The 16,168-nt window shown below is 26.7% G+C and overlaps 5 protein-coding genes across 10 annotated transcripts in view; 1 reads left to right on the forward strand and 4 right to left on the reverse strand.

Annotated features, from left to right (window-relative positions):
• LOC120359144 overlaps nucleotides 1–16,168 on the forward strand; it is a 325,906-nt gene that overhangs the window by 233,470 nt on the left and 76,268 nt on the right. The window lies entirely within an intron of this gene.
• Nucleotides 1–16,168, reverse strand: part of LOC105195935 (mannosyl-oligosaccharide 1,2-alpha-mannosidase IA) — a 693,708-nt gene that overhangs the window by 223,652 nt on the left and 453,888 nt on the right. The gene's annotated exons all lie outside the window — the stretch shown is intronic.
• LOC105197961 lies at nucleotides 560–5,770 on the reverse strand. Of its 2 annotated transcripts, XM_039455476.1 has the most exons (9): nucleotides 4,594–5,770; nucleotides 4,152–4,271; nucleotides 3,927–4,044; nucleotides 3,473–3,734; nucleotides 1,998–2,114; nucleotides 1,482–1,572; nucleotides 1,259–1,404; nucleotides 863–995; nucleotides 560–783 (listed from the first exon to the last, which is right to left on the reverse strand). In XM_039455476.1, exons 1-9 carry the CDS (start codon nucleotides 4,732–4,734, stop codon nucleotides 733–735), a joined length of 1,179 nt encoding a protein of 392 aa, XP_039311410.1. In that variant the 5' UTR covers nucleotides 4,735–5,770; the 3' UTR covers nucleotides 560–732. The 2 variants fall into 2 exon arrangements, with proteins under 2 accessions (XP_039311410.1, XP_039311402.1); XM_039455468.1 differs by having other exon boundaries at nucleotides 560–995; nucleotides 4,594–5,769.
• On the reverse strand, nucleotides 7,164–11,337 carry LOC120359114 (odorant receptor 24a-like). The gene is made up of 9 exons (XM_039455500.1): nucleotides 10,746–11,337; nucleotides 10,551–10,670; nucleotides 10,346–10,460; nucleotides 9,966–10,227; nucleotides 9,774–9,890; nucleotides 9,529–9,619; nucleotides 8,951–9,096; nucleotides 8,564–8,693; nucleotides 7,164–8,043 (listed from the first exon to the last, which is right to left on the reverse strand). The coding sequence occupies exons 1-9, from the start codon at nucleotides 10,881–10,883 to the stop codon at nucleotides 7,990–7,992; spliced, it is 1,173 nt and encodes a 390-aa protein (XP_039311434.1). The 5' UTR covers nucleotides 10,884–11,337; the 3' UTR covers nucleotides 7,164–7,989.
• LOC113003313 lies at nucleotides 11,622–15,485 on the reverse strand. 3 transcript variants are annotated; one of them, XR_005575930.1, is made up of 10 exons: nucleotides 15,295–15,485; nucleotides 15,067–15,186; nucleotides 14,847–14,964; nucleotides 14,407–14,668; nucleotides 14,216–14,332; nucleotides 13,996–14,086; nucleotides 13,745–13,890; nucleotides 12,219–12,351; nucleotides 11,869–12,007; nucleotides 11,622–11,727 (listed from the first exon to the last, which is right to left on the reverse strand). XR_005575930.1 is itself a non-coding variant. In XM_039455377.1 (9 exons), the coding sequence occupies exons 1-9, from the start codon at nucleotides 15,454–15,456 to the stop codon at nucleotides 11,951–11,953; spliced, it is 1,206 nt and encodes a 401-aa protein (XP_039311311.1). In that variant the 5' UTR covers nucleotides 15,457–15,485; the 3' UTR covers nucleotides 11,625–11,950. The 3 variants fall into 3 exon arrangements, 2 of the variants coding, with proteins under 2 accessions (XP_039311311.1, XP_039311314.1); XM_039455377.1 differs by having other exon boundaries at nucleotides 11,625–12,007; XM_039455380.1 differs by having other exon boundaries at nucleotides 11,625–12,144.

Raw genomic sequence — 16,168 nt, forward strand, 5'->3', positions numbered from 1 at the left:
GCCAAATTCAGCCTAAGCTGTCACCGTGCGCAGATGTTAATATTCTCTATAATAGTTTTTCATTAAAGATTAGTGTTTTTAAGAAGCGTTTTTTCTTTTGCAAATTTGCCGTGAGTGCTGAAGTGTGTATCTGAAATTGGCGCGTCGGTCGAGCGCAACAATATTTAAATAAATTTTAATGTAAATTTCTTATTCTTTAATACCATCGATTAAAGTTTTAAATTTCATAAATATAAAAAAGATATAAGAAACATATACAATATAAAAAATAAATATAAAAAATATATAAGAAACATATACAATATAATTAAAAAAAAAATATTTAAGTATCTGCTTACAATTAACTATTTGTATCCAATTATCGAACATTATGATATATTACCATATATTTTTACAGCAAAAAATTAGACTTGTAAAGATATCGAATAGATAAGTTGATTTAATAAATTATTTATGAAATAAATTTCAACGTTAATTGATATGATGATAAATAAAAAATTCAAGCTTTTATATTTCTTTGTACCCTAATGTTTCTAGAATTAATTGAAAAAATTGTTTATTTTTCGATCAATTATCTGTTTATTGATATAAAATATTACAAGTAAAAGAATGTTTATTTTCTTCAATATACAAACACATGTTTAACACAAACTTATATTATATGTATATCATACTTTTCTGTCAATTTAATAAAGATATGTCCAATAAATAATCTTTTTTTTTTACTTTGCTTTATCGCATGGAATAAATCAATGTAAAGTAGGATACTGTCACATTTGCGAGCTGAAAAAACATGTTATTCTGTAGATTAAATAAACATTAAAGTTTGAGTTGTGTGTCGTGGAAAAAGCGTTAGTTTTACCGTAGCAAAACCTTCTAAGGATGCAACAAATATGCTGCCACACGTTAAACCAATGTTTATTGTTCCCTTTTGCATTATAAATAATAATAGTTTTTGTGTACGTAACGGAGCTATATACCACAGTCCATTATAACTGTAAAATTTCAATATTTTCAAGCATTAAAAATAAAATTTATTTTAAACTGATAAAAAGTTAATGACATTTTTTGCGGTATAATTAGCGCTAAATTATCTGCGTGTTTAAAAATATCGGAAGAATGTATAATATCAATTTAAACTAATTCTAAAAAATAGATATATGCATACATGGACACACACGCACGCACGCACGCACACACACACATACATATAGTTTGTATAAATAATTCTAAAAGTACTACAAGACACAATACTCACGTTACTTTGAAAAGCTTTAGACCATGATTCAACAATTCTTGTCCACCATAATTAGTAATAAACATATAATTCAAATGTAGTAGTATCAATATGCCGACTGTAGATGTTTGGCTACTATTTTTTCTTAGCGTTATTAATTGTAGGAACTACAATGTGATGTTAAGTAAAAAGGCGGTCCGAAGTCCGAAATGAATCAAATTAAATAAGAAACAATGTTACTTACTTGAAAGAGATTAAAACTTAAAGAACTGATGCCAAGTATGATTAGAATCAAGAATAATGTCGCAAAACTGGTTGTCATAAGTTTAACAAACCTTTAACGAAGTTTATATATTAGAACTATTATATAATAAACACAAAGTATGCTTCAAAATATATCATCGTTTATGATAAATATTGTGATCTCACACGATTAAAACGCAATATTGTAATCATAACATATTATATTTTGATAATAGCTGTCTGTTTCTACTGTAGATATAATTGTTAAATTTTAGTTATTAAAAATAAATAGCAAATATTTCAGATTTGTTTTATATAGAATTCTTAAACACGTTTAATTTTACGTTTTAAAAACTTGTGTTTTAAATTGATGCAAAAATTCATTGATGAAACATTCAGTTTAAATATATGATTTTAAAAGAATGCTTTCACAATTCAATTATTTTTAATAAATAAGAAATAATTCAAAAAATAGAATGCTCTGTTAAAATTATAATAAAAATATAAAAATACTGACTTGATGGCTCTTTGATGCATAATAACCGCATATACAATCTTCCGGTAAAGAAAATACTCTCTTTTAGATGTAGGGATCATTAATGTACTCTTCGGTATCGCATTTTCTATTCGGCAACTGTATAAACTTATTTAAATATATATTTCCACGAAAACAAACGCTCAAGCAAATGCGTACAGTCTGTTAAGTAAGAGCATGATCAGCCTTATTCACAACTGGTAAGAGTATCGCTCTCAATTTTTTGTGAGCCGATAAAAGAAACCTATGTCTTCGATGCATTTTGAAGAAAGATTCAATTGCTATTGGTCTTTTGTAAGAAAAATACATTAAATGCCATAAGTGCCAAATACACGACGCGCTACGAGGCTGTGTTTCTGTGCAGCCATCCAAAAAGTCCGAGAATGTTGCAATCAGCGATTGCTAAATATATGGGAAAGTTGAAACAATTCATGCAGATGTGGGTTCAGCAATATAAGGTCATAAAAATTGTCGATGATTTACCGGAACGTGGATTGATAGAAAAATTGAAGAAAAAAGACGATACAATGATCGCAAATTTGTTTTCGCGGAATCCTGACCTAATACTGCGTCAAGGATAAGCAAAATTGAAGCAAAAAGGTTTAGATATATCGTGTGTAACTATTTAAACTCATATCCATGCTCATGGCATGAAATGTCGCGGTACAATAAAAAAACTTCTATTGAGTGAAAAACATGTGAAAAAGTGACTCGCTTGGGCGTACGAGAATATTGATCGAGATTTTATACGTAGTAACGTAATTTTTACTGACGAATGTTCGATATGGGCACGTAGTAGCCTCAAACAAACCTTGGTCAATCTCCACCAACAGGCATGTAGAGCGAACTGTTAAACACGGAATAAAAGTGCATCTTTTAGGCTGCTTTTCAAAGAAAGGATTCGGCACTTTGCATCTGTTTACACACAATCTGAATGCCAAGAAAATGTTGAGAATCTACGGAAAAGACTTTGTTACCGTCTGCCGAACGTTGGTTTATTAATAAAAATGAGGATTAGATTCTGCAGGAGGACAACGATTCTAAGCATCGCGGCAAACTCTGTACCGAGTGGAAGGAGCAATCTGGCATCGTTATATTGGATTGGCCGTCGCAGTCGCCCGACGCCAATCCGATCGAAAATGTATGGGCATATATCAAGCACGGACTTCGAGGAAAACGTATATATACACTAAAACAGCTATCTCGCGAGATTCATCAAATTTGAAGGGCCTTGCCACTAGAATACACCGTCAATTTAATTGAAAGTATACCTCGAAGATGCCAGATTATTGCGAGATTATTGACGCCAATGGCGACTAGATCCATTATTGAGGTAATTGCATCGAAGTCCTCATCAAGTAAAATCAATTTTTAAATAAATTTTTTAACTAAATTTTTTTATAAATTAACGCGACCACGCTCTTACTTAACAGACTTCACATTACGATTTACATTACCTTGCGATTTCAAATAGTGCACATGCGTGCAGAATACATATCATAACTATCGCACTTGTAGAACAGAATATGGCAGCTCCTACTAAGTAGCCTAATGTTTCATGTAACAGCGTAATGTAAAAATATTTTTTTTTATTGACAAAGTATTCCGTGACTACGATAAGTTCACAGGGCCGTGATTCGTTTAACGGTGCGATAACATCAAGAATTATCGGCAGTAATTGGAATAGCCCGCAAAATAATAAGCCAAAACAGCAATACACTGAGAAATGTTAAATCCAATTCAATTCCAATTATTTGGAAAAATTATCCAAAATGTATTAAAAATATTCTTTGTTTTATTAGTAAAAAAGATTAATTATTGGAAAAAATAATATTATACACATGTACCACTACAAAAATTATGATAGACAATTCATATCTATATATTATACATACATATACATATTCTTACCTATTAAAAGTTTTGTGCAAAACCTTGCATTGCAAGCATATCTGTCTAAAATATTAATTTCCAACTTATCCTTCAACGAATTCCAGTCATCTTGGATTTGCTCCAGTAGTTGCTTTAACTGTTTATTCCATATTTTTTCTTAACAATGATTAGAATATAATTTACTCTATAAATATTAATTTAACAACGAAATGTTCAAATAAACGATTGGTCTGTTAGACTTACATTGTCTGTTTGAACGATAAAAAGACAATATTGTACCGTGTTGATAAAAATAGGAAAGACAAATGAGAGAATCTGAAGAAGGAGATGTGTAGTGTATTGATTTGTAAAGAATGCCAGTAACTAAAAATAATATTTAGGATATGCATTGATTATAAATTGTAAAAATGTCAAAATGTTTCTTCTCTATTGTCAAAATGTTTCACGTACAAAATATTTTATTTTTTTATGATAAAAAACAATATACATTTGTTAAAAATAAAAAAGATAAAAATAATTGTTATTAATGATTGCTTCATATTAAACATGAAAACAAAAATAAAGAGACATTGATAACAAAGAGCAATAAAAAATTATTAATAATTTATGTATTTAAAAATTAATGTATTTAAGAATGTCGGTAATTAATCGTTTTCACATAAATCATTTAAGTTATTCGGTATACCTGAACAATAATAAATGTTATAAGAACAGTGATAAATAATGTTCTCTGCAGTTGTGTAACATATGTATAGTGATAGGGCCATAAGCCCATCGTTTCAAGAAGTATTCTATTGAGTTTGTAATAGCGCTCTATCGTATGCATTTCACACGAGAATTGCTAGACTACTGTGTGGTACGGACTTTAGATTGACGGATTATTTTTCATGAAAGCCATTTTTCTGAGAATTTTAAACGATCGATATTCTCGCGCGACGTGAGCAATCGCAAAAAGTGGTTATATTTTCTTAATAATGGTATAATGAATTTATGTTATAGACGAAAGTGAATTAGTCTAAATTACCACAATTTGTAATAAAAAATAATATTTCTTTAACATGTAAGATAAAGAATATTCTTGCGCAAACGCAGTCATGACTTTTTTCCTTTTGGCAATGGAAAGAGTTTCAGTTTCTTTCAATACCTTGTAGGGTGCATTTCTCCCTTTGCAAGTAGATAATGTAGTGCGATCGTATATCAAATGTGAAAGTATTCACATTAATTACAGCATGAATATAGTATCTAGTATACATTTATATAATTTTTGTTTCTTTATGATATATTTGTAATATCATACACAAAAAGAGCAGTTTTGCTGAAAGACAGATAAAAAAATAATTATGTTGAATTATTTAAAAAATTGTGTCGAATGTTTAACTTGCTAGAATGTCCAAACTGTTTGCAAAAGTATTATCACGTGCTTGAGCGTTCTATATAGTTATTTTGTTGGCCCAACATAATATTATTTTCTGATCTATGTATCTAGCTAAATTTTTAGATGCTGCAATAAAATTGTTCTTTCCGTATAGATATAATGCTATATATTATAAAAATTTATGTACAATAGTAAGAGAGTTTATTTAGTTCAGTTCATTTAATATTTGTATATAAATATATATATACTAAAAAAATAGTTTTTTTGTATCTATGTAAAAAATATACAACACGTTGAGTACTTGATTTAAAAGTTATTGGAAATTTAATATTACATATTATGTGTGTATGTGTGTGTATACACAATATATATAATACATTTAAATTTCTTTACAAATTTGTCTTAAAATAAACGTATCAACCATCGATACAAATTATAACATATTTGTATATATTTCTTTAAAAAATTACTTTTGTTTACACGTTTCATATACATTCATATTTTACTCACCGCAGAAACTCGCATCATTCAGTCCAAAAGTAACTTCAAGTGTACTTACCTGAAAATAAAGAAATAATATATTATTAATAATAGTGCTGAATAATTATGGCTACGTTACAAAATTATGACAAAATATTGATAAGAATATCGTATATAACAAAGCCATTAATAAATATTTCAGAACTTTTCTGAAATTCCTCTTACACATATGGAATATAAAACTTTTGATAACCTTTCTTTTATTATGTCACAAGTTTTAATATATTCCATGATAAGTCCCATTTGACATAATGTAACTAATAAACATATCAAAAATAAAATATATAGTGACTATGTAATACTGCACAACAATATTGTGCGATTTAAAGTAAATATTCGACCAATAATTACAACACAAATTAAGCAAAAACACCTTTTAACGGTCGTAGCTGGATCTTCTTAGTGCTTATATTTATTCGTGTGATTTTTATATACTTTTTCAAATTCACCAGACTGTGCGCCGAATTAATTTTCGGTCATAACACAGCTCTAATGAACAAGAATTAGCAATATCACGTTTTTATTAAATTAAAATTAATTTAATAATATTTAATGCTAACTAGTATCTAAATATTAACCCTTCCTCTCCTTGAAAAAACTGTAGTAATTATTTTAATTACTTGTTTTACAAAAGAAATTTCTTTGCATGTAATGGATTATGATATTTTTTCTAACTATATCAATTTATTGTTTTTAAAACTGATTAGAATTTTCATGCTTTTTATTCAATCCAAATTCTCATTAATATTGATTCACAGTAATATAAAATTAGCATGAAAATTTAGTCTCAGTCAAGATGACATTATCTTAAACTTATCGAGACCATTAAGCTTTATATGGGGATTCTTCAATTTTTTAAATTAATCTTTTATAAACCAAAGCATACATATATAGAATGAAGATAGAATTTGAGAACAACGTTTTTTATTAATATTTTGTATACCTTAATTAAAGCATGCGTGTAAGCATATATTAAGAGATACACATATTAACGCCCGGTTTTTCATTATCTAGTTAACTTGTGGTTAAACTTAACCTGATGTTTTAACCAATAAGCTTCACCTATGACATCATCATGGGTGAAGCTCATTGGATAAAACATTAGGTTAAGTTTAACCATAATACACTATAATACATATAATTCAATTTAATAATAAAATTTATTTAATTTAATTAATGAGCAATGCAAAATTTATTAGTTTTTTTTATAAATATTACATAAAATAATATGTAAATATCTCAAAATTAAGTATAAAATTCTTAATATACTAATAGTTTTAAGACATTTAAGTTTCATGCTATTATGCATTCAGGTATTAATTTGTTTTATTTGCAAATTATTTTTCGGAAAATTAATTTGTTTAATATAATCATGTTAATACATTAACATTAAAATTAAATTGAATAAAATATTAGGTGGAAACAAAAGTTCGTAGCCTTTGTTAAGTGAAATTTAAAGACAATGTTTAGATATTTGTACAAATTTATGTACAAATGTATATAGAGATATGTGGATATCTTTGTAGTGTCCTGCGTTGTATGATTATTTTCAATTAGCGTTACGATTTTATCTTCATTAACGACTGCAGCCTTATTGAATAACGCTATGACGCATGTTTCTGTCCCAACTTAAAATTATAGAGTTTAGAAAATTGTTGTATTTTGTTAATATGTTTTATTAGTTAATGCAAAAATTATTTTAATTGTAGATATTTACTGCCATGCAATAATCAGTGATAAATACTTTTTATATATTTTATATTTAAATAACATAACTGCATATAACAAAATTATATAATAGAGGAGAAGGAACTTTATAGGCAGCCATTTATATTTTATTCAATAATTTTGTTAATAAGCAATATTTTATATTGAAACTTGCTACTACGCTACAAAACAAATAAGTAATTCCATAAGCAATTCGTCACCTAACGGAAATAATACAGATGTTCATAATACATAGTCCATAATGCCACCTTCTTCTCTAATATTATAATATGTATTATAATTTTATCAAAATTAATGATATGTGCTCGTTGCAGTTTGTGAAATGCTGTAGACAGCAATATACCTAAAGAGTTTGAATCACTTGTTTAAATCAAAACAATTATTTCTACACAATAAAATGTTTCCTTCTATTTGAACGACTAATTTTTCTTCATTTTATCATTCTCGCATAGTATATATTACTGTAAAATATGATATTGCCGAGGTGATAAGCTAGAATGAAAAAATTCTTCTTATTAATAATTATTAAGTACTTAATTTAACGTAAATAATTTTAATCTTTATACAGAAAGTGTTTAATAATTATTGACACAATGTTCTCTGGTAGAGCGGATTAAACTGAATAAAAGAGTTATATATAATTTTGCGATCTTTAATAGTCAACGAGATGTTAATTTATTAAGATCTGCAAATCAGCGTCCGCACGATTCGGCGATAAGAGAATGCTCAGTGTTTACGGTTGCTAAATCAACGAGGCAATGGCTAGGGTGCTTTATAAACAATAATGCATCATTCGTGCACAATTATTGATATTTACAATCGTGTAAATGCACGCTGATTCACAGATCTTTATGAATTAGTTATTTGTCAATTACTGTAAAATCGCAAAATACAGAAACTTTTCTATTCAATTGAGTCCGCTCTACCTATTCACAAGCGTTGTGTCAATAATTATTAGAAAATTTCAATTAAAATAATAATTTTTATATGTATTTACAAAAATTTATTATACCGTAGAAAAACCTTCAAAAGATGGAACAAAAATACCACCAACCAACAGTTTATAATCTTTTACAGATGTTAATAGAAACAATATCAACTTTTGAATCGATAGTGGAGCTACGTACCACAATGTATTATATCTGGAAATTTAGAGAAATAAGATTTTAAGTAAAGAATTTTTTTATTACCTTCTTTTCCAGTTTTAAATGAAGTTTCTTTAATTAAACATTGATAAATCTCACATGGTTTCCCAAAAAGTTAGTTGTCGAATGTTGAACATGTTTTACGTATTACACGATATTATTTAATAATAAATAATGACAGTAATTAAGATTTTGTCGTAATAAAGAATTGTAATTTTAGCATAATTTGTTTTGAATATTTGTGTATTACTTACACGGATTTCAACATCTCTGAACTGTGATCAGTAATTACTTGTCCACCAAGGTTCGCAATAAACATGTATATGAAATGAGCCATAAATAGCGAAAAGGATACAAATAGCTCAGATAAATCGTTTAATCGTCTTATTGCATTAAGAAACTGTAAAACATAGGAACAATGAATCGGTTATACGGCTTTATGTATAACATATATGTTCTGTGCGCATAGACAGGGTTTAAGAAAGATATATTGTATTTGTTAGGACTAATACATGCTAATGTCATTGTTTTAAAAATATTTTATCAAAAATTTTTTTATCAAAGATTATTTAGTTCAATAAATGTACGTTCAACAATTGCACTTCAGAATAATTAAAATTCTAAAGAAACAGTACTTAATTTCAGTTAAGTGTTGCTTACTATGTGTGCGCATAATTATATAAAAATATATTATATTACACACAATTAAATTTTCGAAAATAAATTATAAAGTTTTCTAGTACATATTTGGCTCTTTCAATTCACAACATAAATTTAAAAACGTGATAGATTAAAGAAAAAGTGATATTACATAAGTAAATATATTACTTACTCGAAAAATAATGCAACTTGAAGATATAACGCCAAATAGAAGCAAAGGTAAATACCATATGGTTAAAGAATTTGACATGTTACTTATAATCCTTTAATAACAAAAAATTTTTTAAAATAAGTATTCCATGTTATTATATCTACTTATCGTAAAATTTACAAGTCTTTACGCGCAAGGTTTGTTCAAAACTTATAAATTTATATAGATAATAACAATAAATACAATGGCTTATTAGAGAAACTAACTGCACAGTTCTTCTATGAATATGAACTGCACGACAAATGTTACGGTACATGAAATAAATTTTATAAGGAGCAGGCATTTGTATCATATTTTCAGTCACAGTTTCTTTAATTAAATTGCTGCAACCAGAATAAATTTAGTCAAAATCAATATTTAAAAATATTTGCGTTAATAAAATTATTATGTATACCTACCTAGCAATTTTAAATGTCGCGCAAAAGTGACCTCCAATCGTAAGCAAGAATGTACCAGTCATAACTGTTGAATAAATTCCAATCGTCACTGTTACAACTTCGACTATTAAATACAAAAAATAATATTCTTCTTCATCAATAAAGAGTTCATAAGATACTTTAAATCTATGTGGTCGAGATTCGTTCAATGGCGCAATTGCGTCAAGAATAATAGGTATGAATTCGATGATCGTAAAAATAAGCATAACCAAAGTGAGTAAAACTGAAAATATTAAAATTAATAGAATTTTATTTTTTCTTAAACAGAGTGAATAATGTAATTGAGATGTATGCAAAATAAAAATTGGAGAAGTATGTTTTTTTATTTCTGATTCTCTTACTATTTACAGAGAATGAAAAGAAGTAACCAATGTATGAATATTTTTTAATTATTTTCATTTCACTGTCTTCCATTATCTTCCAGTCCAACTTTATATGTTCCAATAATTGTTTAATCTATTTGCATAAAACATTCAATTTATACACCATAATCAACAACATATTTATTTAAAATATTTATGTAAAATACAAAAGAGTAAAACTTACGCTTTTAGAGTTGAAATAAAAACAGTTATAATTTAAAAAATAAATGACAAAGGGGCAAAAACGTGTAAGTTCTGTAATAATAAATTCCGTGTCGTATTTTGTTGTTATAAATACCGTTAACTAAAAAAAATATTATAATAGTAAATGTAAAAGTTTTATTTTATTTAGCGAAAAATGAAATAAATTAAGAAATACCTGAAAAACCAAAGAGGCAAAAAAAATACCGAAAAAGAAAACTGTTCGTAAAACACTTGGTTTTTGATAAGGCCACAAACCAAGAAGTGATAGCGTTATCCGATGCAAATTCAAGCAGCGTTCACCAATAAAAACCATTCTGTCTGACGAATAACATAGCTTTGAAAGTCGAGTATGTAAAACAATCGTCTTTACATCAAATATAATGAAAAATTCTTTTTCGTAAAGTTGTGCACGCAAAGTCTATAGCGAAATAATGTCACGTAATTTATCACAATTTATCATAATGACGCGATAAATTACATAAAGTGCTGTAGCTCTATTAAACAATTTGTTTTCTAAACGTTTCTCCAGAACGTTTTCTCCACTGAACATATAAATTGATAAATATTTGAAGACCATACGTATCTTTCTTTTTTTAATGTAGTAAACGCGCAAGTAGAGCTAGCATCATATTTATTGATGCTCTATGAGAGATCAGTTTACTTTGAAGCAAAGATGTTGATTTCATTTCGATATGAAACGTAATTTTATATAAATATATGCCTATATATATATATATACACATATATTACACATATCATTGAAATACGATAAAAGCTACTGATATATATATATATATATATATATGTATATATATATATATATATATATATATATATATATATATATACACATATATTACACATATCATTGAAATACGATAAAAGCTACTGAATTATTATATGTATGTATGTATAAAACACTGTTTACACACACACGCGCGCGCGGGCGCGCGCGCACATGCACACAGTTCTTTTTATATATAAAAAGAAGTTTAGTTATTTTCAATTAGCTATATGTTGGAAATGTTCGTGGAAACATCTATGCAACAAGACATATTATAACAAATTTTATTTGTGCGATTCTGTGCACTCTTAAATTACATCATTATTAAATTAGTGATATATGATTCCTGTTTGCATGTATTGTATGCCAAGTGCTAGAAGTAAAAATTATTTTTGTTATATAAATGCCATATATGTTTAAATACCATATATTAAATACCACATGTTAAATTTTGTATAATAAAGTGATGTTTTATGGTTTGTTTAAACCACTGTTTGAGCAAATGATTACATACCGCAATTCTTAATTAACTTTTGCAATCAATATATGTAATTACCACTACATTAAAATTTCTACAGTCATTTAAAATTTTTTTGTTAGTTCATCGTCACGGCGTATATTACAGTAAAGTAAGATATTGCTGTAGTTGTAAGCTAAAAAAAATCTTAATCTTAATTTTTATATTAGCAATTAATAAGCATTGTCACATATGATGTCACGTAATATTATTATTGTTGCAGATATGTTTCGGATATGTTTTAAATGCAATAAATCAATTCATTAAAACAATCTAAAAGAAAAAAAAGATAAATCCTTTTCTCAGAAAATTGCTGTTTACTATATATTTTATCAAATGTTTATTACCGTAGAAAATCCTTCTAGAGATGATATATAAATACGACCAATTGTTAGGACATGAGACTTCAGAGAATTTTGCATCACAAATAAAAGCAATTTTTGTATTGATAAGGGAGCTAAATACCACATCGTACTATAACTAAAAATTTACAAAAATGTTAGAATTAGATTATTTGTAAAAAATATCTTTTTTACTTATACTTGTGTATTTAAATATTATATAAAGTTTTTATTTCTTATTTGTTTTACAAATATTACAAATTTACAAATATGTAAAGATTCAAATATTAAATAATTTGTTTTGCCAAATATTTGGGTAAATATTACTCTAGAATAAAGTTTTTCAACTTTTTTTAAAGTACATTAAACAACTAAATTAAATAAGCCAAATTTGATAAGGCACACACACATACACTCTCTCTCTCTCTCTCTCTCTCTCTCTCTCTCTCTCTCTAACTCGATATTTGTTATAATAATCTGTAATCAGATACTGCTAACATGACATTCAAAAATAAAAATAAAAATAAAAAGTTTTTAAAGTAACAAAAAGAAAAAGTGTCTTTTTTTTAGCAAATATTAGTGTTTAGTAATGTTTTTATATCAATTTTTAAACATTTTTAAACATTTTTCCACTTATATTTTCTAAGTTAATTTTTCAAACCGATATTTAATATCTTTTTCCTTTGTTGATTTATTCACATATTGGTTTAATATCATTAGTAATATTATTACTATGTAAAGAGTTTATTTTTTATTTTATCATTTTAAAAGTGATTTTGTAGCAAAATAATATCATTTCGGTTAAACAAGAATAAATACAATTTAATTCAAATTTTCACAAATTTAAAAATATTTTTTCACTTATTTGTAAATTTTTTCGCTTCTTTTTACCCTCTTTAAAATTTTCGTGGCACATAAATTAAAAAACTTTGTTCTAAAATAACAATATTTCTTTAAACATTTTTAATTAAATAATAAAAAAATGAATTATTTAACATATTCAACGTTTATTTTTGAACAAGGTAAATCCTGAGAGCTAGACCAATATCTTTATCCTTTCGGCGTAATTGATTCACTATAATAGCTACTAACAATAAATAGAGACCAATATTTCTTTTATAATTTGATTGTTAAATTATGACTACTTTTGGAAAACATAATAGTTGAAAAACCGATAAAAAATGTTAAAGCATTTTGAAATCGGTGTTCCAAAAAAATAAGACAAAAATTGAAATAAAAGAAGTTATTAAGAGACAAAAAATATAACAGAAACGCTTTCAGTTCATATAATAGATTGATGTTTCGCTCGTTCTCTGGAACATCAGACAATCTATTTGTCATGTTTACAACGTCTTGTTAATTTTACTAATAATTTATTCTAATATTTATCTAATCTAAGTTAAATTATTCCTACAGATCGTATGTAATTCAAATTCCAACAATATTATAAGACACGTGGGCACTGATTCATTAAATTTGTCAAAGAAATCAATTTGTTTCATCCAATTTGAATCTTTATGTGATATACTTACGCGGCATTAAATATTTCTGCGCTATGATCGGTAAGTGATTGTCCAACTAAATTAGGTACAAATATGATGATAAAGTGACCTAGTATTAAACCAATGGACATTAATACTTCGGAAAGTTCCTTTAATGTTTTTAATGCGTTAAGTAGCTGTAAAAGTATATTATGATAATATTTGTATTACAATTTATACAAATTTATAATTGAATTGAATGCATGACGAGAAATATTTTGATACCTAAGTGCATTACTTACTCGAAAAAGGTTGCAAGTTAAAGACATTACGCTGAATATTATTATAAAGAAATACCACTTGTTCATAATTTTCATAAGAAATGTAGAAAACCTTTAATAGCAAAAAAATCCAATTTATAATTTTGAGTCAAATATATCAAGGGCATAAAAATATGTTTTTTTAAAAATCAATGTGCACATACAAATGACGGTAAAACTAGTAAATTAAATAAAGACTAACTGAAGAGATTTTCTATGAATGTGAACAGCACGATTAATATTCCGATACATCACGTGCGTTCTTCGATGTGCAGGAGTTTCAAGTGTGTGTTTAGTCACTATATTTTTTATTAAGTTACTGCAAACAATTTATATATAATTAACAGTTGAAGATAGGTCATTATTTCAAACAAAATTAACATACGCACTCACCTAGCGATTTTGATAGTTGCGCAACAATGCTGCAAAAACGCCATCGATAATGTTCCTGTTGCGAGTATTGTAAAAATTCCAAGTAGTATTACTATAATTTCATATATTAAATAAATATAAAAGTATTTTTGCTCATCAATAAAAAATTCAAAATCCATTTTTATTTTTCGTGGTCGAGACTCATTCATCGGTGCAACAGCATCAAGAATAACGGGTATTAATTCGATAAATATAACACTAAATATACAACAAATGACAAAAACTGAAAGCGTTAAAGAAAAGATAGCATATTATCTTATTCAATTATTAAAAATGAATAATCTCAAACATGTTTTATGTTAGAGAAATATATTAACAATTATTTATATAAACTATTAATTATATAAAAAAGTTTTTATACATTTAGTTTTTAGTTACATACTATTTCAAAATTTACTTACAACCCAGAATTAATGAACGAAAACAAATTTCAAAAGCATACTTTTCTAATATTCTAATTTCACTATTATCTTCCATTGTATTCCAATCCAATTTAATTTGTTCCAATAAATATTTCACCTATCGTTTAAACAATTATTAATTTTTAAATTCTTATAAGAACTAAAATTTTCAAATAAAAAATAGTCTACCATAAAAATAAAATTGCAAGTGATTACTTACTCCGTTAGAATTAAAATAATAGGAGTTATAACTCACAATATATAACACGGTAATAAAAATATATGAAAGTTCTTTAATGATAAATTCCAAGTTGCACGTAGCTGTTAAGAAAATCGTACACTGCAACGTATAAGTAAATATGGCGTAATGATGCCGAATTTATTTGATAAAAAAATTACTAAAAAGAAAGCGCCACATTTACCTAAAAATAAACAAATGAAAAAGTACCTGAAACACAAGAATAAAGCAATATGCGCCAAGGAAGAATATTGCTTGTAATTTCATAACGCTTGACGTTTGATAAGGCCACAAACCAAACGCTGTTAACATAATTCGATAAATATTGTAATAGCGTTCAGAAGAGATCAACTTGCGTAGTGAACGGAACATGTTTACGGATAGAAATATCGCGATATTCTGAATAACACTATATTACTAAATGTTTTGAATATTTCTTTATTTTCCGCAAAATTTCCCTTACAGGTGCATAGTAGATGTAATTTAATAATTTTCTGTATTTGCGCAGTAAGAAAATGATATAATTCCATCAACCATTTGAAATAATGATCTGCTACGATAAGAACGACTATTTTACGGAGCAATTGTTGATATTAAGAGAAGAAAATATGTACTTCAATTTGTTCTCGTGGTTCAAGTCTGCGCAGTTCGATATAACTCTGCTAGAGCGCAGTTCACAGTGTCACTTCAGCGGACAAATAATTTCTATTTCGAACCGCTCAAGAATAGCATTTAGTGTAAAACACAAGATATATAGTATTTAAAAAGCAGTATTTTATTTTGAGTGATTACATGTATTATACGTATATATTTTATTGAATTTTGCAAAAACCAGTACAGAGTAAATTACTTTGCATATAAAAAGATATTATGATATAAGGAATATTATAGATTTTTATTAAAGTATTACTTTTAATAGCAATAGATTTCAGTAAATATTTCAGTAAGTATATAAATGTAAGAGAATTTGTGTGTTTATTTCAATATTATTTTGTAATTATTGTGTGTGAAATCCATTAAAATTTATGATTCAATTTTAGAGATACTTGATAATTCCTGCTTCATAATATCGCTATTTTTAAAT

This window comes from Solenopsis invicta, chromosome 1, assembly GCF_016802725.1.
Source record: "Solenopsis invicta isolate M01_SB chromosome 1, UNIL_Sinv_3.0, whole genome shotgun sequence".
NCBI lineage: Eukaryota > Metazoa > Arthropoda > Insecta > Hymenoptera > Formicidae > Solenopsis > Solenopsis invicta.